Source organism: Cervus canadensis, chromosome 19, assembly GCF_019320065.1.
Source record: "Cervus canadensis isolate Bull #8, Minnesota chromosome 19, ASM1932006v1, whole genome shotgun sequence".
Taxonomy (NCBI): domain Eukaryota; kingdom Metazoa; phylum Chordata; class Mammalia; order Artiodactyla; family Cervidae; genus Cervus; species Cervus canadensis.
The window spans coordinates 46,104,158-46,125,443 of record NC_057404.1 but is presented as its reverse complement, the minus strand read 5'-3'; the positions used below and the strand labels follow the sequence as shown (position 1 = coordinate 46,125,443).

At 43.0% G+C, this 21,286-nt stretch overlaps 1 protein-coding gene across 1 annotated transcript; it reads right to left on the bottom strand.

Annotated features, from left to right (window-relative positions):
• Nucleotides 1–1,175: 1,175 nt before the first annotated feature.
• LOC122422254 (cytochrome P450 2U1) lies at nt 1,176–20,743 on the bottom strand. The gene is made up of 5 exons (XM_043438611.1): nt 20,134–20,743; nt 8,305–8,940; nt 6,391–6,552; nt 4,429–4,596; nt 1,176–3,685 (listed from the first exon to the last, which is right to left on the bottom strand). The coding sequence occupies exons 1-5, from the start codon at nt 20,621–20,623 to the stop codon at nt 3,510–3,512; spliced, it is 1,632 nt and encodes a 543-aa protein (XP_043294546.1). The 5' UTR covers nt 20,624–20,743; the 3' UTR covers nt 1,176–3,509.
• Nucleotides 20,744–21,286: the final 543 nt, after the last annotated feature.

Sequence of the window (21,286 nt, the reverse complement as noted above, 5' to 3'; positions counted from 1 at the left end):
ATGGTCCTCTGGCCAGAGGTGGAAGAGATGATGGAAACTGAGGATTTTAATAAACAGGGTAATTGTAAATAATGAGGTCGTCTCTGGAGGAAATAAACTGAGTGATAAATCAGGGAGTATTTTATATATTTATGGTATTATAACAAAACACCATAGACTTGAGATTCTTACAGATAAATTTATTTCTCATGGTTCTGGAGGCTGTAGTTTAGTCGCTAAGTCGTGTCTGACTCTCTTGTGACACGGTGGACTGTGGCCCACCAGGGTCCTCTATCCATGGGATTTCCCAGGCAAGAATGCTGAAGTAGGTTGCCATTTCCTTCTCTAGGGGATCTTTCTGACCCAGGGATCAAACCTGCGTCTCCTACATTGATAGGCAGATTCCTTACCACTGAGCCACCAGGGAAGCCCTTCCTGGAGGCTAGAAGTCCAAACTCAAGGCATCTGCAGATTCAGTGTCGGGTGAGCGCCTGCTTCCTGGTTCATGGATGGCTGTCTTTGCACTCTGTTCTGATTTAACAGAAGGGGTCAGGCAGTTCTCAGGCTCTTATAAGGACCCTAATCATTCATGAGGGCTCCACTCTCATGACATAATCACCTGCCAAAGATTCTACCTCCAAATATCATCACACTGGGGATCAGATTTCAACTAATGAATTCTTGGCGAGGGACACAAACATTCAGTCTATAGCAGAGTTCTCGGGAAAGGCCACTTTAGATTGGACTTTAGTGGAAGCTGAGCCTGAGGAGGTGACCTCTGAGCTGTAACCTATAGGAGGAAGACTTGGCCATGGAAAAAGGTTGGCAGTGGGCTCATCTAGAGGAAAAATCCATAGGGTGGGATATTTTAAAAACTCGTCTTCCTGAGCTAAGAAGTGTAATCGAGACAAGCACTTGATACTTTGCCACCAGGGGCTTGTACAGATTCGTCCATCCTTCAAATCATGCTGGATTTTGATGTGGGAAGTAAGAAACATGGGCTTTAAGACAGCCCTGAGAGTAACGGTGTAAAAGAGAGCATATTTTAAAAGAAGTATCCTTCTGCCTAGAGATCATGCTTATATGTGGCCATCTCTTTCTTTCTGGAGGTCTGTCCCTCTTGCACTTCCTAACTTGACATCTGGTAAAAGAGAATTTTGCTTAGCAACTGAAATAAACCCCCAAAAACCCAGAAGTGACACAGTTTCAGTTAAAAGTTTAATAAAAACATCAAAAATTATGTTCATGATGAGGGCTAAAAGTAGGTATCAGGCAGACTTATAAAACAAAGTACTATTCTTTTTACACTTCAAGTAAATCATAAAGTACAAAATCGTAGAACATCAACACATTGGAAAGCACTAACAGTCTTTGCAGTGATTTGCCATAAACAGATGTTTTTCAAGTGCTACAGTTTAAGGCATTATGTTTTAAAGTTTAATAAACATCTGATTTCTCACAGAATAGTTTTTTCTCAAATTAGCTGCAAACTGTTTAGGGAATACTGAAAATGTATTTATAAATCGAGGAGTAATACATTTGCTATTGCAAAGTTAATAGTACAATTCCAAAGCATATGCAATTCCAAATGAGGAACAAACTGCCCTGCTCACAACGCAGGGCAATCCACACAATCCATCCAAGATCCGCACAACAAACTCTCCATTCACACTAAGTGGCTAGGCATTTCATTCATTAGTTTTTCTTTTTTAATTAACAAAAGATGCTCAAGGCACCTAAAGATTGGCATGTATTTCATTTATCCATGTTGAAAATGCAGAGAGATAGGCTGCAATGGATCTAGTCAAGGCGGTACTAAGAAGTGGTACAGGAAGAACTCTCCTGTTATAGACTGGTAGGTTTGAAACAAACAGTGGTACTTCTTATTAATAACAGCAGGAAGTCCTTAACTTTTCTAAGCTTGACCTTCATCAGCTACAAAATATCATCCTGTTACTGGACAGTCTGTAAGAATTACATAAGTATTCAACTGAAGCATAAAGTATGGTGCCAGAATGAGGAAGGTTCAGAAAGTACAGCTGCTCATATTGTATCACGATTCCTTCTATATACAGAGTATAATGGGAGAATAAAGGAAAGTCCTGTCCACTTTTGGAGCATGTTCTCCGTGGACAGGTCTGCTCTTCATTGTCAAGGACTGCTCAGACATTTATCATCCTGGCTTCGTGGCAGCAAAAAAGGCCAGTAGCACCCCCATGATTGTGATAACTGAAAACACAACCCCATATTTCCAAACACCTCCTGAAAGAGGTCATTACCTTTTTCGAGAACTGCTCTTTCAGAAAGAGCTTATTTATTAAGAAACAATTTAGTTATCTTAATAAGCAAAAGAATGCCTTCCTGTCTTTGCGAGTCTTCAAGGATGAGATATGTTAGGTCTAGTGGCAGGAAGGAAGAACAGGAAAGGAACATTCAGTACAGCTTGAATCCTTCCCTTATAAATCCCAGTATCAAAATTCCTGAGCTCACTATTCAGGGCTCAAGTCAAAAGCTAGAGCTACATCCTTGTGGGTAAACACAGCAGAAAGGAATCCTGCCATGAAGCCACTTTTTCATCTAGGCTCACTCTTCATGTAGTTGAAATAGAAGGCAGACATATACATTCAGACCATATCCATTCCTCAACATACTGAACAAGGGTTCTCTTCATCCTATGTCTACAAAAAGTAAAAACTAAAATCATAAAAGGGTAACGATAACAAGTCCCCTAAAACTGACATAAGCTCTGTTCCAAGATAAGTTCTAATTCATTGTCACTCAAGCCCACATCCTTCTCTGATGAAGTATTAAAAGTCTGAACACCACTTTCATGTTGCCATGGGTCTTAAACAGGTAGGTCTTCCTTCTCCCGAATTTGTTCTCCAGACATCTTAGCGATGTCAGAAAAGATATGGGGCATTTGACCATCATTCAAGCCGAGATGAGTGTCTGCAGTAGCTCAGTGGTAAAGAATCTGCCTGCAATGCAGGAGCTGAAGGAGACCCAGGTTCAATCCATGGGTCTGGAAGATCCCCTGGAGACGGGAATGGCAACCCATTCCAGTATTCTTGTCTGGAGAATCTCATGGACACAGGGGCCTGGTGGGCTACAGTCCATAGGATCACAGAGTCGGAGACAACTGGAGTGACTTAGCATGCACACATGCATGCCAAGATATAAGGCAGGTTTCGTTACCTCCACCTTCCGTGTGGAAAGACTGAGGCACTGAGAGATGAGATGAAATGCCCACTGGTGGAGCCCGCTGGGCATAAAAATCCGTATCCTCTGCTTCCCCATCCACTACTTTGGTCGCCATCCCCCAAGTCACATGCATTATTGAAATGGCTGAAGTTTCCTGCAGAGGAATGCGCCCCCCAAAAGGAAAAGTCCCACAAGCCCCTCTTTCCAATCTCTCTCTAGTCTGAGCCCAACCTAGATCTTCAGAGTTGCCAGATCCACTGTCAATTACAGAAGAATCTGTTTAGAAGGATGTGTATTTACATTCTCTGCACCATCTCTTCATGGAGAGGTTATCTCTTTGAAATGATTATATTAAATGGATGTGGGGCTAAAGTTAGACCATATTTCCCAGTCAGGATTGGCTTTGAGTCCTTAGGCAAAACAAACGTGAAACTCTGCATTAGGCTGACGAACATCAGGAACAGCTCCATCTTTGCCAGCTGCTCTCCCATACACACCCGCTTCCCTAAAAATGAGACCAGAAAAAAGGGATTACAAGACCACCCCTTTTCCTACCTCAAAAGGGATACATTTATACGAAAACTCTAAATTGAGTGTTTTAAAGGCAGACACAGAGAGGTTTGAAATAAAATTGCCACACATAACCCAGGGCTTCCCAGAGTCTATGTGGATCAGAATTTTTACCAAGTTCACATTTTAGCTAACTCCTACTCACAAAAATCTATGCTCATCCTGGATGGAAACTGGAGACGGAGCGAACAAGGCAGGCTAGCTCGTCTCCTCCATACCTACTTATCTCTTTCCCTGCTCTTACCTGGAAGATTAAAGAGAAGAGACATCACATGAGAATCTCTGGAGCATTCCTTTTCTATAGAAAGAAGCCTCCTTGCCCTCATCTAGGAACCTAAAAGAGTAAACTGCTGAGATCAGAGATCCCACCCTCTCACCCACCATTCAGGCAGGTCGAAAGCTGCCCTTAGCTCTAATAGGTCTCTGGGACTTAAACAATCACCTGGACAACTCAAAAAGGAAGATGTCTAGTCACATTTAACAATTTAAAATCAACTGCTTTCATTTTTTAAAATACGAACTGAACATAGTGGAGATGCATTATCTAAATTATTTCTCTCGTATATTGGCTTGTCAAGAAAGACACATTTTTAAAACAATATCATGAAATAATGAAAGATTCTTCTGGTTCTACTTCTTTCTTAATTATACCATTAAGAAAATAAAAGTTTAACTGACCTATGCCAAAAGGAATAAACGTTTCCTTTTTAAGAAGTTGTCCTTGATCATCCAGAAATCGATCAGGGTAGAAATCATTTGGTTTCTCCCAGATGGCTGGGTCTCTATGTACTGACCATAGGTTGGGTAATATTATCGTGCCTTTAGGAATGGTATACCCTTGGAGCACTAAAACAGAACAAAACCACAGAATCATTCAACATGCTTTTACTAATAGCTCCCGGTAAACATCACTGTTTGAAAAAAAGAGCTAGTTACATATCTAGGTTCTTAACCTTCTGAACGGAGACGGCAATGGCAACCCACTCCAGTCCTCTTGCCTGGAAAATCCCATGGAAGGAGGAGCCTGGTAGACTGCAGTCGATGGGGTCGCTAAGAGTCGGACATGACTGAGCGACTTCACTTTCACTTTTCACTTTCATGCATTGGAGAGGGAAATGGCAACCCACTCCAGTGTTCTTGCCTGGAGAATCCCAGGGACGTGGGAGCCTGGTGGACTGGCGTCTATGGGGTCACACAGAGTCGGACACGACTGAAGTGACTTAGCAGCAGCAACAGCAGCAAACTTCTGAGAGTAAACTTTCAGGTACTTTGAGGGCAGGGGAAAAGACCTTATTAACTGTCATTATCTCCACATGGTCCCTGGACCCAGCCTAAGACAGCACAGGAGCTGCTCTGATGCATGTTGAATTAATTCAATCAAACCATTAAAAATTATAATTCAGAGAAACATTAAAATAGAAATCATGTGGCATTTCAAATAAATTATAAATTCCTCCCTGGTGGCTCAGTGGTAAAGAACCCACCTGCCAATGCAGGAGACAAAGGTTTGATCCCTGGGTTGGGAAGATCCCCTGGAGGAGGGCATGGCAACCCAGTCCTGTATTCTTGACTGGAGAATCCCATGGACAGAGGAGCCTGGCAGCCACACTCCATGGGGTCACCAAGAGTCGGACATAACTTAGCAACTAAACTCAGATGGTAAAGAATCCACCTGCAATGCAGGAGACCTGTGTTTGATCCCTGGGTCGGGAATATCCCCTGGAGAAGGGAATAGTTACCAACTCCATTCTTGTCTGGAGAATTCCATGGACAGGAGGAGCCTGGCAGGCTACAGTCCATGGGGTCGCAAAGAGTCAGACATGACTGAGCGACTTTCGCTTCACTTCAGACAACAACAATTCTTATATGTAATTTTACAGCTCACAGAGTCTTTTATGTCCACACAACAATGCAATGAAGGAAAACTAAAGGGATATGTAGGACATCAGCACTGGCTCTTACCGGCTGACAAGATCATATGTGCTTTAAGCAATGCCCCAAAGATGCCACACACACTTCGTATCTAATTTCCACCAAGGAAACTGTTGAGTGATCCAATGTCATTTATAAGTGATTGCCTCCTGCAATTGTCTTCTAGGTAGATGTAAGCCCATTTCATCACAGGCTGTCTCCAGAGGACAACCCCTGGCTATGAAGGACCTTTACAGAGTCTGAGTGCGTGTATGTGACTACAGGTGAGAGGCTGAAACGTGTGCCCTCAGAATCAGATGGGCTCTTCTAATCCTTCACCATTTGTGCTTCAGTTGCAGAACTGTTAAAAAACGATGCAGGGTAACTCCCAGCAGAACTCCTTAATTCCAAATTTAGGCTAGCTCTTTGGACCGCCAAGAACAGCAGGACCGAGAGGGACCTTTGTTAATTATTGTATCTGCCAATACGGCCACCTTAAGTGGCAGCACAATTTGCCTGACCAGTGTACCTGAGCATGCTTTGAAGGCTGGAGAGCTGTTTACCAGGAGGCAGTGCTGGAACGCCGGCCAGGACAGCAAACAGGGACAGTGGGGCTGAAGCATCCCCTGGACATCTGATCACCCATGACAGTGCCAAACCCGCGCCGCACCCGCACCTCAGGTCCTCTGGGAGAGGGGGCTGGGTTCCCCTCAAGGGCCCTGGACTCGCCTGTTTTCTCTGAGGTCATGTGAGGGATGGAGAGCGGCACTACGGTGCTCAGCCTCTGCACCTCCATGATGGTGGCTTCTGTGTAGGGCATCCGCGCCTTGTCAGTGAGGGAGGGGGCGCGCTCAGCACCAATGACCCTTGCAATTTCTTCATGAACCTTTTCTGTACAAAAACAAGAGGAAAGCAGAATCCAAAGGATAAGCCAAGAGAGACTGCCCTCCCATGCACACTTCCCATCACCACACCCACACAGCTGGGAAGTGGGCAGGAGAACCTGACCTAGCCTCCGTGAAGCGAAGCACCGGTCAGATATCCCAGTAGAGGCAGCTGGTCCCAGGGACACCGTACCAGCCTGGGTCTCTTAACGGAGCACGGCAGAGCAGATAGAGGGGCCCAGGGGAAGGTGCATTGGATTCAGGACCCGCCTGAATCACTCTCTCATATCAACTTTGAATTGGCTCTCTAAGCCAGTTCTCTAAGCTAAACCTGTGACAACGTGTGACAGCTCAACATGACCCCCAGTGACCCCACCTCTTAGTGGTCACATCTTTGTGCCGTCCCCTCCCACTTGATACCAAACTGGTCTCTGTGACCAACAGAATAGGGAGAAGTAATGGTATGACCATTCTGAGCTGGGGTTAGAGTTGACCACTATGGCTTTTGTCTGGACCACTCACTCTCGGGTCATTCACTCTGGGAGAAGCTGGCAGCCAAGTCAAGGTCTGAAGGGTAAGGCCCACCAGCTGTCATGTGGATGAACAATCTTGATAGAGGATCCTTCAGTCCTAGTCAAGTCTACAGGTATTTGTCACCCCAGCCAACAACTTGATGATAATTTTGTAAGAAATTCTATGCAGAACACCCAGGCTCAGCTGCTCCAAACTCCTGATCCTCAGAAACTATGTGACATAATGGTGGTTCTTTTAAGATGCTAAATTTTGGGATAATTTGCTACTCATCAATAGTTAATGAATGTAGGTAGGCAAAATCCCATCTATAGTAGGCAGAAAACGGTCCCCCAAGATGTCCATAATCCCTTAGAACCTGTGAATATGCTATCTTATATGGTAAAGGGACCTTGATTAAATGAAGGACCTTGAGCTGGGGAGATGATGGTGGATTTTCTTGGCGTGCCCAGTCTAATTACATGGGTTTTAAAACTGGAGAACTTTTCCCAGTTGAGTTTAGAGTCAGAGGGAGATGTGACTACAAAAAATGGCCAGAGGGATACAAGATTGCTGGCTTCAAAGATGGGAGCAAGGGGGCCCAGCCAAGGAAGCTAGAAATGGCAAGGAGATGGATTCTCCTCCAGAGTGTCCAGCAAGGCACGCAGCCCTGCCAATGTTTTGATTTTAGCTCACTGAGACAGTGTCAGACTTCTAATGTACAGAACTCTAATATAACAAATTTGTGTTAAGTCACTAAGTGTGTGGTTATTTGTTGTAGGAGCAATGGAAAATGAATACACTTCTTCCCCGTCCTTCCACTGTGAACTTCCACTGATATTCACTACCTACTAGTATTGATGTGGTGGAACTAGCTCTGTGACCATGTGAAAATCACAGAACTCTGGGCCTCTGGTCTCATTTTCAAAAAAGATGGATGGGTTCAGATGATTATGATACTCTTCAACTCTAAAAGAATCTTCTCTAAAGTTCTTTCTTCATCCTAGATTTCACACAGAATCAGATTTAAAGCAGATGCGTGCAAGCTGTGACCATAGAGCCACTGTCTAGAATCTTGGAGTTTCATTGTTAACACCTTACCAATTCCCTATGAGATGCAAGCATTTCCATTTTGTTTTCCAGCCTGAAGACGTTGCTTATTGATAGGAGCCACAGGATCACCAAGGTTGTTGATCCTGATTTAAATATCCTGGTTTTGCCATGAATAAAGGAAACATCTGTTTATTACCTTGAATGTTGGGGTGCAGTGACATATACAGGAGGCACCAAAGCAAAGAGTTAGTTGTGGTATCAGTGCCAGCAATGAAGAGATCGCCAATGATATAAAATAAGTAATCTTCATCAAAACCACTATTGCTATTATTTTTCTTCTCCTCCTCCACATGGAGAAGATACATGTCTATGAAGTCCTGAGGGTTCTCTACATCCAAAGACTCTCGATGGTCTTTGATGATTTTTTTAAGGAAAATGGTTAAATCCTTTTCAATCTGTCTTAATTCCTTAAATGGTCCAAAAGGAAGGTAATAAAGCCAGGAGCATATGTTGACCAGGAGGAGCTGGGTGTTCAGACAAATTTCTAATGCTCGTGACATAAAATTAAGCATTTTCTTAAATTCACTGTTGGTGTAATCAAAGCGCCGACCAAAGCACAAAGAGCAAATGATGTTAGAGACAGCATTGTTGACGATGGGGAAAGGATTGAAGGGGGCTTCTCCATGCTTCTGAATTTCCTCTTTCACATATCTGAACTCCTCAATGATCTTGGGCTCCAAGCTCAGCTTTCCCAAGCCAAAATGACGAAGAGTTGAATGAGAGAACTTCCTCTGTTGTCTCCAGACTGGACCATAATGTGCAAATACAATCCCTGCAAAAGGAAACCAAGGAAAGAAGGTGAGAGACAGCAAAGCTTGACAATTAATACTGAAGAGGGCCAACCATGAAGTGGACTTGTATTTCTCCAGTCACTTGTGCAAAGCTCATATACGTACAGATAAGGACCACCAGTCAAGAAGAACAACTGGCAAAATTTAGTTATCCAGATAGTGTATGTTTCTAATAACAAAAATCATATCTAATTTCATTAGAAAACTTTGCTAAAAAGCTTATTATTACAACTGGTGAAATAAGAGAAAACAAGTTTCGATTTCTAGAGTTACATAAATTTCAAAATCTTATTTTCTTAAAGTGAACCCAGACTTAGAAAATATCTCAAGCTAGGTACACCCATATTCTAAACATTCTGAACAGAAGAAGCAGCACATAAGAGTGCACATGAGGGCAGGGACAATATCTGAGTTTGCTCATCATTAAAAGCCAAACTTCTGGCATAGTGCTACATACAGAGGAGGAGCTTGTTAAGTATTAGCTGAATAAATCAATGACCCAACTGAATTAGAACAGTCCTCATCAAAGCTTGGATCAAAGAACTGGCAAGTAATCTAAAATGTCTATTGTTGCAAACAGCCCTAATTTAAAAACATCTGTACTCTAGGACATTCACAACTACATCTTATCTGATTCTCACTTATGTTTTACATCTTTCACCATCAAACCCAACAGAATTGCTCTCAGATGTTGTATCAAATTGTTCTCAAACATTCCTTGCTTCCCGTCACTTACTTCATCCTCCTCTTTTCCATGGTGTGCTTTATTGTTTCAGCCAGCTCTCCTCCTTCCTTCCCATTTTTCATCTACTTCATTCCTGCTAACTTCAAGGACATGCTTAACAAATATTTCTGAATGCCTACTATGTACCAGACATTGGGATGCTGTGAATACAGCTGAGAATGAAAGACCTCTCTCAGTGGTTAAGACTGTCTATGTAAAATTATTCTCAATTAAAAAAAAAAAAAACAGCCATATGGTCAAACGTTTTGAATGATTTATCAGGTTCATTTTCCTTCCTGGAATCTTCCACACATCTGCTCAAATATGATATTCTTTCAAGGCCTTTTGTTTAGGTGTTTTATGACTTCCATTTGTCATCATCTAGAATTTTTTTAGGGGCTTCCCAGGTGGTGCTAGTGGTAAAGAACCTGCCTGCCAAAGCAGGAGACATAATGAGACATGGGTTTGATCCCTGGGTCGGGAAGATCCCCTCAAAGAGGGCATGGCAACCCATTCCAGTTTTCTTGCCTGCAGAATCTCATGGACAGAGGAGCCTGGTGGGCTACAGTCCCTGGGGTTGCAAAGAATTGAACACAACTGAAGTGTTGTAGTGCAGCACAGAAATTTTTTTGGACCCTCCTGTGCTGAACCCATTTCCCTGGAATCTATGTCTTTTTCTTCTTTCACTCCTGTATTTTGTTGAAGCCCATTCTCTAGTAGTTTCCTGAGAAAGGCTACATCAGAGAGAAATTTCTAAAGACTTTTAACAAATGTATTAATTGTACCTTTCCCCCTCCATCAGAATTTTGAAAACATTGCTAAGAGTACACTGATGTGTCATAAAATACATTCACCTTCAATGTGACTAGATATGGCCAAACTCCTCTCCAAAGCGGGGAAGACCCCAAAAGTGTGCCTACCAGAAGTATATTAATGATCGCTTGTCATATAGTTGCCATCACTTGGCAATTATCAACATTTTATTTTTGCCAATCAGAGGGCTGAAATGCATCTCATCTGATTTTTATTTGCATGTCCCTGATTGTTACAGTGAGTTGGAACAGCTTCTCATATGGCTATTGCCCAAGTTTCCTATTCTGTGACTTGTACTTACAAACTGTGCAATTTTCTTTTTCTTACATATTCTACATGCAAAGCAGATATTGCCTTCTATCACGTGAATTGCTTTTTTCATGTTTTCATGCTATTACTTGATAAACAAGTTTTAAATATGAGGGTAGTTGCATTTACCAACCTTTTCTTAGTGGTTTGTGCCGTGTATCTTATTTTAAAAATCTCTTCCTACCACAGGTTCATAAATACAACTATTTTCTTGTAAAATTCTAACATTTTGCTTTTGCACATTTAAGTCTCTATAGCCTACCTGGAGTTTATACTTATGTTAGGTATTCCTACTTGTTGTGAAGAGGGAATCCACTTTACCCCCTATTTTGATAATCAAGCACCATTTGTGGAACAGCTCCTCCTTTTCCCGACTGACCTACAACACGGCCTCTGTCATGCATTTGCCATATACAGGCAGCTCCATTTCCAGCCTTTCTAGGCTGCTTTACTGTATTTTGTTGCTGTTGTTTAGTCACTAAGTCGTGTCCAACTCTTTGGGACCCCATGGACTGTAGCCCACCAGGCTCCTCTGTCCATGGGATTTCCCAGGCAAGAATACTGGAGTGTATTGCCATTTCCTTCTCCAGGGGATCTTCCCGACCCAGTGATCAAACCCACGTTTCCTGTATTGGCATGCAGCTTCTTTATCACTGAGCCACCAGGGAAGCCCACTAATTTTCAGACCTTCATCCTGATAAAGGATAGTGAAGGCTCCACAAGGGCTTCCCTGGTGGGTCAGTGTAAACAATCTGCACGCCAATGCAGGAGACAGCCCTGGGCTGGGAAGATCCCCTGGAGAGGGGAATGGCTACCCACTCCAGTATTCTCGCCTGGAGAATCCATGGACAGAGGAGCCTTGGGCTACAGTCCACGGAGTTGCAGAGTCTGACACTATTGAGAGACTAACACGTTCACTTTTCAAGACTCTACAGTTGCCTTTGAGGTCTGCTTTAGCTGCAGTCCACAAGCATTGTCTGCAGTGCATTTGAAGTATAAACTTTTTGTTCTATTATAATTCTCTTTTGCCACCTAGGTTAACTGGCTTATGCTGATTTTTTACATCGATGAGGCTAGCTTTTTATAGACTAGTATGTGATCAATTTTAATAAATCTCCAAATAAAGTAGGGAAGAATTTTTATATAAGCAATAAGGTCCTCTTTTTTTTGAAATTTTTAAAAAACTTTTAATTTTATATTGGAGTATAGCCAATTAACAATGTTGTGATAATCTCTGGTGAACAGCCAAAGGGACTCAGCCATACATATACATGTATCCAATACAACTGAAATTCAGCATTTTAAAATTGTCATTTTGAAACTAAAGAAGAAACTGAAAAGATAGTGATTTTTGCATATTGTTACATGACCTTATTAAATCTTTCTTTCATATGAAGGACGAGAGCACTAAGAAATGACCCACTACAGGTGATAAATACACTAAGCATGCCCCTGTATGGTCCTTTCCAACAAAGAATGCTAGATAACTGTTAGAATCAAATCTTCTTTATCCTTACCAAATTTTTATCTGCCTGATCTCTCAACTATTCAAATACTTAACGTTAAAATATTTTGCTCTAACAGTACTTGTCAATTTCTTCTTACAATTATGTAAGTTTTTGTTATGTGTCTATCTATGTATCTATATATATGTATATAAAAATATTTTAAGAATTAAAATATATAATTAAAATGCACAAAAAATTTATGTATCTATGTTGTACATATATCAGGTACATATATTAATACATGCCAGACAACACTGTCAGCTACATTCAAATTTAGAAATATTTTATCTTCCTGGTTAAAAAAAGGGTTCCTCTTATCATCATGTAACGCCTTCCTTACTCTTTATTTCTGTAGTTTTGGGGTGTGCTAGGTCTTCGTTTCTGCACCCCGGCTGTCTCTAGTTGCAGCAAGTGGGGGCGACTCTCTAGTTGCAGCGCACAGGCTCCTCATTGTGGCAGATTTTCATCTTGCATGGTACAAGGTCATACCTCTCTGCCCTCGTTCCCCTCCCTACTTCAAATCACTGGCTGACCAAGAGGTCACTAAAATCCAAAGTTCTTCAAAAGCATCTATTTTCTATTTTCTGCAGGGAAGGTGGTGGTGATAAGGAACTGGTCTAACTATAGTTTATATGCACTTCAAGCAGTTGCTGTTTTCAGCTCTCTGGCTCATCCCTATCTCCTGTGATCACTGGTACTTCCGATTCCCGAGCCTTTCTGAGATTCCTTAGGAAGAACTGTATCACACTCCACTAGTACCTCCCTCTGTAGAAACTTCAGGGTGGTCACCCACCACTCTTTGAAGTCATTTGCCAATCCTGTCTCTGCTTTTTGTCTTCAGATGTTGTGGTACATTTCATCATGGATGGAGTAAGTGCTTCTGTGAAAAGTCCCTCTGGTGTAGTGTGTGATTTTCAAGACAAAAAAGGAATAAAAATACATTAACTATTCCTGAAACTAGACTCTCTTTGTTTACTAAAGCCCTATAAACTATCTTCTAGGGAACCACAGCTTAGTCACACTTCCTGTCTTTAACCATGCCCTAACCTTTTGCTGCTGTCAGCATTCAGAGGCTGTGTTATTGGGCTCCCTTCTCTTTTCTTGGAAACATACAGTCTCTGACTCTAACTTCAGGATTTTATCCTAATTTTAACTACCATCTAATTTAAGATGTCACACATGACATCTCCGGTCTGTCCTATTTCTCAAGGGATTGTATTCTTTTGTTAGGTCCTCAGTCTGTGTCACCTACTCATCATCTTTCAAACTCTCACCTTTAAACTCATGTTTAAATCCATACATTTGGATTTTAGAAACATTTTATCTAGCAAAATGCCCTCTGTTAGTTTTTCCAATATTTATTTAGAGTCCCCTATGTGCCAGCTATTAAGGGCATATGGATTTAAAAGACACAGTCGCTGTTCTCAAGATGCTTTCAGTTTTTCGAGGAACTGGATAAATCAACAACTCTAATATACTGTTTTACACGGGACTCTACTGAAGTTGCATAGCATATTGAATGTTGTATGGTGGGTCGCACTAAAGTTGCATAATTTGTATGTATGGTATTGAATGTTGCATTGTTGGACTGTACAGGATTGGACGCTATATTTTGGACTATACTGAATGTTCCACTGTTGGGATACATTGTATTAAATGTTGTATGTCGGAAGCTATTGAGGTCTTAATGTAGACAGAGGAAAGAGCACCCCGTCAGCTGAGTGAAAGCAGCACTTCTCAGGACATCTGAGTGATACTTCATTTGTAAATAAGGATGTATATGAAGGCACATTTTAGAAAAATAAAGAACTTGGGGAAAGTTAAAGAGGGGCTGGATTATCTTTAGGGAAAAATTCAGGTTTAGATAAGGCAGGGAAAAGGAGGGAACCCTCTCAAGAGAGGCTGGTACTTGGGCACTGGGTATTGACAACAACTTAACAGGTATGAGGACTTCCCCTGTAGCTCAGATGGTAAAGAATCTGCCTCAAATGCAGGAGACCCGGGTTTGATCCCTGGGTTAGTAAGATCCCCTGGAGTAGGAAATGGCAACCCACTCCAGTATTCTTACCTGGAGAATTCCAGGGATAGAGGAGCCTGGGGGGCTACAGTCCACAGGGTTGCAAAAGTCAGACATGACTGAGCAACTAACACTTTGACAGTTATGAAGTGCAAGACGTAAGAGGTGATCAAGGAGACAGTGTCTGAGAATGCCAGGGATGAGAGGCATGGACAGAATTAATGGCATCAGGGTTTCAAACCCTGTGAAATACCCTGGTCGGGAAGCCAGAATGGCTTAGAGCCTGAGAGTGGAAGAGGTTCAGGCACATCTTCCAATTGCTGACGCCTCCATTCTTTTTTTTTTTTTTTGACATTTCCATTACGTATACAATGGTTGTCTACAAAGACTTCATCTCAAGGGGGATAAAAAACACTGAAAAATAAAAATTACTCCAAAGCAACTGAGGACTCTGGTTTGGAAATGACAAAACATACCCTCAAGTTAGTTTGGCAAAAAGGCCAAGTAGGCTGTGGATGGAATCAAAAAGCAAAAAGAGGTGGGTATCACCACCTCAGAGAGGACTAAATGTCACAGAACTCCTTCTCTCCACACCCACTTTCACTTCTTTCTGCCTGCCTGACTTTCTTCTTTCTTACTGTGAACCAGCTCCTCCAAGAATCAGGAGCTACCCTGAGATGCCCCTTCTCCCATTTTCACCGCTAGAGGGAAAAGACCTTCTAAAACCCTCTATTCTCTAGTTATAACTTGAAAAATGCTGGAGAAGGACTCAAATGTTTCAGTCAGGTATTCCATGGTGATACCACTTTGGAATAATTTACATTTATTAGTTTTGCCTTGAGGTTTTCAAACTATGCCATTCTGGTAAGTAAAGTACTTCTTGGGTAGCCTTGGCTCTGACTTAATAAACTTTTTAAAATTTGAAATAGAGTTGACCTACAATATTATATTAATTTCAGGTATACAAAACTAGTCTCAGGTATACAAGATGATTCGGTATTTTTAAATTATACTCTATTTAACATTATTATAAACATTGGCTATATTCCTTGTGATGTACAATATACCCTTGTAGCTTATTTATTTCCTACCTAGTAGTTTGTACCTCTTAACCTGACTTTGTAGCTTTATTAACTATTCCTGCTCAGGAACAGAATCAGATGGATCAGTAGGTTTGATGGGCATAGCTAATGTAGAACATCTTTACGGCCAATCTAGCTGACTATAGTTTTTATGCTTAAAAAGAACATCAACTTGTCTAAGCACAATCATTTGAAAAACTCAAATAAATAACTTCCCTACATGCTAGAATTCGTTGACAATGTGTTAAGTGAACAATTTCCAGCACATCACTGTTCATGAAACATTCCTTCTCTGCTAGTCTCACCAACTTTAGTAGCAAAATTCTTTAAAAAACATCTTGTAAGAAACATTTAATAACACTATTGGTCTCCAGTTCCTACTATCACCTTCTCTTATGGCCTACACATCCTCCTTCTGGACAATTTCACATTGTATAATGTTGCGTTGGAAAAAACACTGAAGGGATTGAGCACCAAAGGGAGAGAGGATTGCCTGGGCACTCCTCAAGTCTTGCTGAGCTGAGTCTCTCAGCCTTTCACTCCTGTGGCCGATCTCCTGCAAGCTGACCATGCCATCCACTTCTAGATCTATGAAGTCAACCCAGAACTCATCTGCTCCTTTGTCCCTTGATGGGCATCTTGAGAAAAATTCACCTTCTCCCATTTTATTCTTCGCCCTTGAAACAATTCCATTAAAAGATTCCTTGACTGTCTACATATCCCTATGCAGATGGCCTACTGTTTATTCCAAGTAAAATCCATAAGCATTTCCCTTGTTACATATGGTTCTTGCTTTACCGTCTCCTGTCAATCACCTTCACTAGCAACAGAAATTTCTTCCAGCACATTTGCCCAACATGTGTCCACCAGAACACCAGAGCAGCATCACCTGAGAAGTCCTAACTGTGTCTTGGGGGAATTAACACTTTTAGATTAAAGCAAATCATCCTGGGCACCCAAGACTTTCCTAAATAAGGAGGGATCTAATAACAAGCTGTGATCCAACTGATACTTAAAAACTGCCTTGTTATATATAACAACTGCCTTATATATGTAATAACAACCACCTTATTATATATAACTACCTTATTATGTATAATAATAACAGCCTTACAATGTATTTATGTATAATAACTGCCTTATTATATTACATATAACAATAACTGCCTTATTATATATAATAAAGCAGTTTTTAAGTATTAGTCAAATCACAGCTTGTTATTAGATCCCTCCTTATTTAGGAACGTCTTGAGAGTCCGGGATAATTTGGTGCTTCACTTAAAGTATTAATTCCTCCAAGAGACAAAGCCTATTGTACAGAGTGAAGTAAGTCAGAAAGAGAATGACAAATATTGTCTATTTGGAATCTAGAAAGATGGTACTGATGAACCTATTTGCAGGGCAGCAATGGGGACACAGACATAGAGAACAGACTTGGGGACACAGTGTGGGAGCGAGAGGGTGGGATGAATTGAGAGAGTAGCATGGAAACATATTCATTACCATATGTAAAACAGATAGCCAGTGGGAATTTGCTGGTGACATATGGAGCTCAACCCAGTGCTCTGTGACAATCTAGAGGGGTGGGATGAGGGGGGAGATGGGAGGGAGGTTTAAGAGGGAGAGGACATATGTATACCTGTGACTGAATCACGGTGATGTATGGCAGAAACCAGCACAGTATTATAAAGCAATTATCTTCCAATTAAAAAAAAACTGCCTTATTATGGATTATTGACCAAACTATACATCCACCAAGAAGGACCTCAACGAAGAAAATCTAATTCTTACCTTTAAAAAATCAGGAGGAAAAGACAGGCAAGCATCAACAGTGACAATACAATGTGGTAAGTACAACAATAGGTGCTTGGGTGCATGCATTCATTCATTTCTTGACTACCTACTGTGTGCCAATTAGTGGGGGTACAGTGGTTGAGAAGATGACCTAAATCTTTACCCTCAAAGAGGTCACATTCTGGAGGTAGGTGCGGTTGGTAATAGGCTAAATGCTTTCAAAAGGTTTAATGAATGAGTTTAGGGAAATATGAATGAGATTAAGTTATGACATTGGTCAATGTCTAAAACAGGAGTGAAAGGTGACATTTGACCTAAGAGATGAGAAAGAGTCAGCCAAGTAAAAAGCTACTCCAGGTCCAAGAGTAACAAAACCCAGTAGCCTGAGGCAGTCACCAACTTGCCAGGAATCAGCTTAGGGTATCCAGAACAGACACTGTACTTGAAATGAACAAGCAAAGGGAGAGTAGAAAAAGATGAAGTCCAAAAGGCAAACAGACGCCAGATCCTTTAGGGCATACAGGTCAAGAACGGGGTCAGAAGCAATTGGTTTCAGTGGCAGAGTGACATGATTTGTTCTGATTCATGTTTTTTAAGAGATCCCTTTGATTGCTTTATATATGAATGATCGGAGCAGAAGCAAGCAGGCTAGTTAAGAGGTTTCTGCAGTAAGAGATGAGAACTGATTGTAGCTTGGATAAGATGGAGATGGGGAAAAGTGAATGGATACAGCACATGGACGTATCTGCTGCAGTAGGAACTGACAAGACTTATTGACTGACTGGTAGGGAATGGGATGAGAGTTTAAATGAAAACAGTGGTATCACAGAGAAAAGAGTAACTCACCTCTGCCTGGGAGGGTAGAGAAATATGCCATAGAACATATTCTCAGAGAGGAGACATTTAAGCAGGTATGAGAAAACAGAGCACAAGTATTGGTGAGGATGTGGAGAAACTGGTTATTGCCGGTAGGAATGGAAAATGGTGCAGCTGCTACGAAAAATGGTATGGCAGTTACTCAAAAATTAAACATAGAGTTACCTATGATCAAGCAATTCCACTTCTGGATTTACACCCAAAAGAACTGATAGCAGGACTTTGAGCAGTTATTTGTAGATATACCATGTTCAAAGCAGCAATTTTCACAATAGTCTAAAGACAGAAGTACCCAATATTCCATCAAGGAGAAATGGATAAACAAAGTGCAGCGCAAACATTAAATGGAACAGGTGTCACTCTTAAAAAGGAAGAAAATTCTCACACATGCCACAAAACGGGTGAACCTTAAAACATTAGATGAGGTGAAATATATCAGTCACAAAAGGATAAATACTGCATGATTCCACTTAAATAAATTACCTAGGATGGAAAATAGAATGGTGGTTGCCAGAGGTTAGAGACTTTAATGTTTAGCGGGTGTTTAGTGTTTGTTTAATGGGTATAAAGTTCCAGTTTTGAAAGATGAAGACAGCTCTGGAGATAGCAGTGATGGTTTCACAAACAATGTTAATGACTTAATGCCGCTGAACTGTATGCTTAAAAATGATTAAGATGGTAAATTTTATGCTATCTGTACTTCACCACACTAAAAAAAAAAAAAAAGAGAGAGAGAGAGAAGAAAAGCAGGCAGTTCTCCAGGTGGCCATGAGATCAGAAGAGAAATCCAGGTAGAAGCAGCAGGCTGTGTGAAGACGTGGGGAGGGTGAGGTATGGGCTATGATGTGTGTAGTTTATTTTTCAGTAATATCAAAATTAATGTTTTAAACATTAAAATATTAAGGTCATCTTTACTATTCATTTAAAATCCTGATGCAAAAATCTGGCTTCATCAGGGTCTAAGAAGCCTGAATCTCTTTATGCCACATTCCAAGAAGCTTCCTTAACAGTTATTGACTCCTACTTTCAGGTGGCACAATGCTAAAGTATCTGCCTGCCAATGCAGGAGATGCAAGAGACAAGGTGTTCAACCCCTGGGTCAGGAGATTCCCTGGAGAAGGGAATGGCAACCCACTCCAGCGTTCTTATCTGAAAAATTCCACGGACAGAGGAGCCTGGTGGGCTACAGACACGACTGAGCACACACACACACTACACTACTACGCTACTGTGTGCTTGGAAGGATAAGGAAGTACTCTGTCCTCCTAGATGTCAGTCTAGTGGTGAGGACACACCTTTGAGCCCAAGGTTACAAAATTCTGAGGCCTCAGGACTGATAACTGCAGCGAAGGAAAAGTTCTTTTGCAATTAAACAAGTTCTAACAAGGGAGCCTAACTTACCTGCAGCAGAAGAGAGGTGAAAAAAATACAAAACCAAACCTCCCTGCAGGAAAGACATTGAAATTAACACCTGAGTTAAGGACAGGATTGGCACAGATGGAAAAATAGTCTGGGACCCGTGCCGGCCAATACAACAAAGGGAACACTGATAAACAAAGGGCAACTGTGATATTCGACAGCAGCAGATAAGGTGTTTACCAACCCTCAAAACTGCCCAACTTAGACTTCCATAAGCAGGAATCAGTGAGGCTCTGAACCTTATGTATTAGGTTTGTCAATTGGCTCCTATCTTATGGGAAAATAACCACATTAAATTCTTGCACTCAGATGGCCAACGGTAGACGGCCAACGGTGTAAATATCCCTCTCTCTTTTTAACCAGGCCAAAGGTTCTCGTCGGGAACACAGCCTGAAGAGTGAGGCCTTGTTCTGGGAAGGAGTGAATACTCCTGGGGCGGATGGAGCCTATCACAGCTGGACGGAAGGGATCTCAAAGGCACCGGGAGTGGGAGGCGCGCCTCCCTCCACCTCTGGGTGTGAGGCGGACCAGGTGCGCGGCCGCAGGGGCCCAGAACCCACAGCCTCCGCGCACCTGCAGCCCCATCCGCGCGTTCACACGGCCCGTGACCCCCAAGGCGCGGCCCAGCTCACCCTTCCCCTTGGTCATGATGGAGGTGAGCGGCACCCGCGGGCGGTCGCTGAAGACCTCGGCCTGCTGCACCAGCGCCTCCCGCACGCTGTGGAAGTCGTTGAGGACCACCACCAGGTAGTGGCCGATGAAGAAGCTAAAGATGTTGCCGTACACACGGCCCAGGTCGGTCAGGAGCCACTGCACCCCCTGGCCCGAGGTATTCATTTCTCCGGTTCTCGCCCGGCGATACGGCCAGCTCTTCCTTCGGAGAAAAGGCGGCAGCAGTACGAAGCCGAAGTTGCCCACCACGGGCCAGGGCGCGGGCCCCGGGGGGATGCCCCGCTCAGGGAACCGCCACAGCCAGCTCCAGCCCAGCAGCGCGGCGAGGACGAGCAGCAGCAGCGCGCCGCCCGTGGGGTCCAGCCGCAGCAGCCCCGGGGGCGCGTGCAGGAGGCGCAGAGGCCAGGGCGCGTCCTCGGTGGGGGGCTGGGGAAGCCCAGGGGAGGCCATGGCCTGAGCGCCGGTGTCCGCAGCCCCGGGCTCTTGCCGCAGACCCCACGAGCCTGTTCCCCGACACTGGTGCCCGGCCTCAGGGCCAACTCCCCGGGACGCCCAGGGGCGGGGAGGAGACGCGGATGCCACTCCGGATTGGCTGCGCCCACCGCCTGTCCGTCCAATCAGCGACGCCCGAGCGGAAACGGGGACACGCTCGCAGCCGCGCTGCTGGGGTCTGCGGACCAGGCTGGCCGCGCAGTCTGAGAGTTGGTTGCTCAAGCCGGGTCGTGCCCCTCCGCTGGGTCGGACTTGGCAATGACCTATCCCTGAAAAAAAGATGCTCGCACATATTTACGCTCTGATTGGTTGTCGGACTTCCTGTGTCCATTGTCAGTTGCGTGCTTAAACCGTGCCAGGTCAATAGGCCGCTCATATGACTCAGCCTGAACATTAGCACTTTGACCCTGAGCTGGGAGAGAGGTCCTCGCCCCGTCTCCTGCAGCAAAAAGACAGGATTGCTACTTTACCTAAATCGGGATTCGGAGAAAGAAATGACCCCTTTCCTCCACCCAGAAGTAGCAGGATGATGGAAATGCAGTGTGTAGGATTTGTAGACGTAGGTGACCAACGCTCTGAAAGGACGGGTGGGGAAAAGTCGTGAGAGGGTGGGGGAGGGCG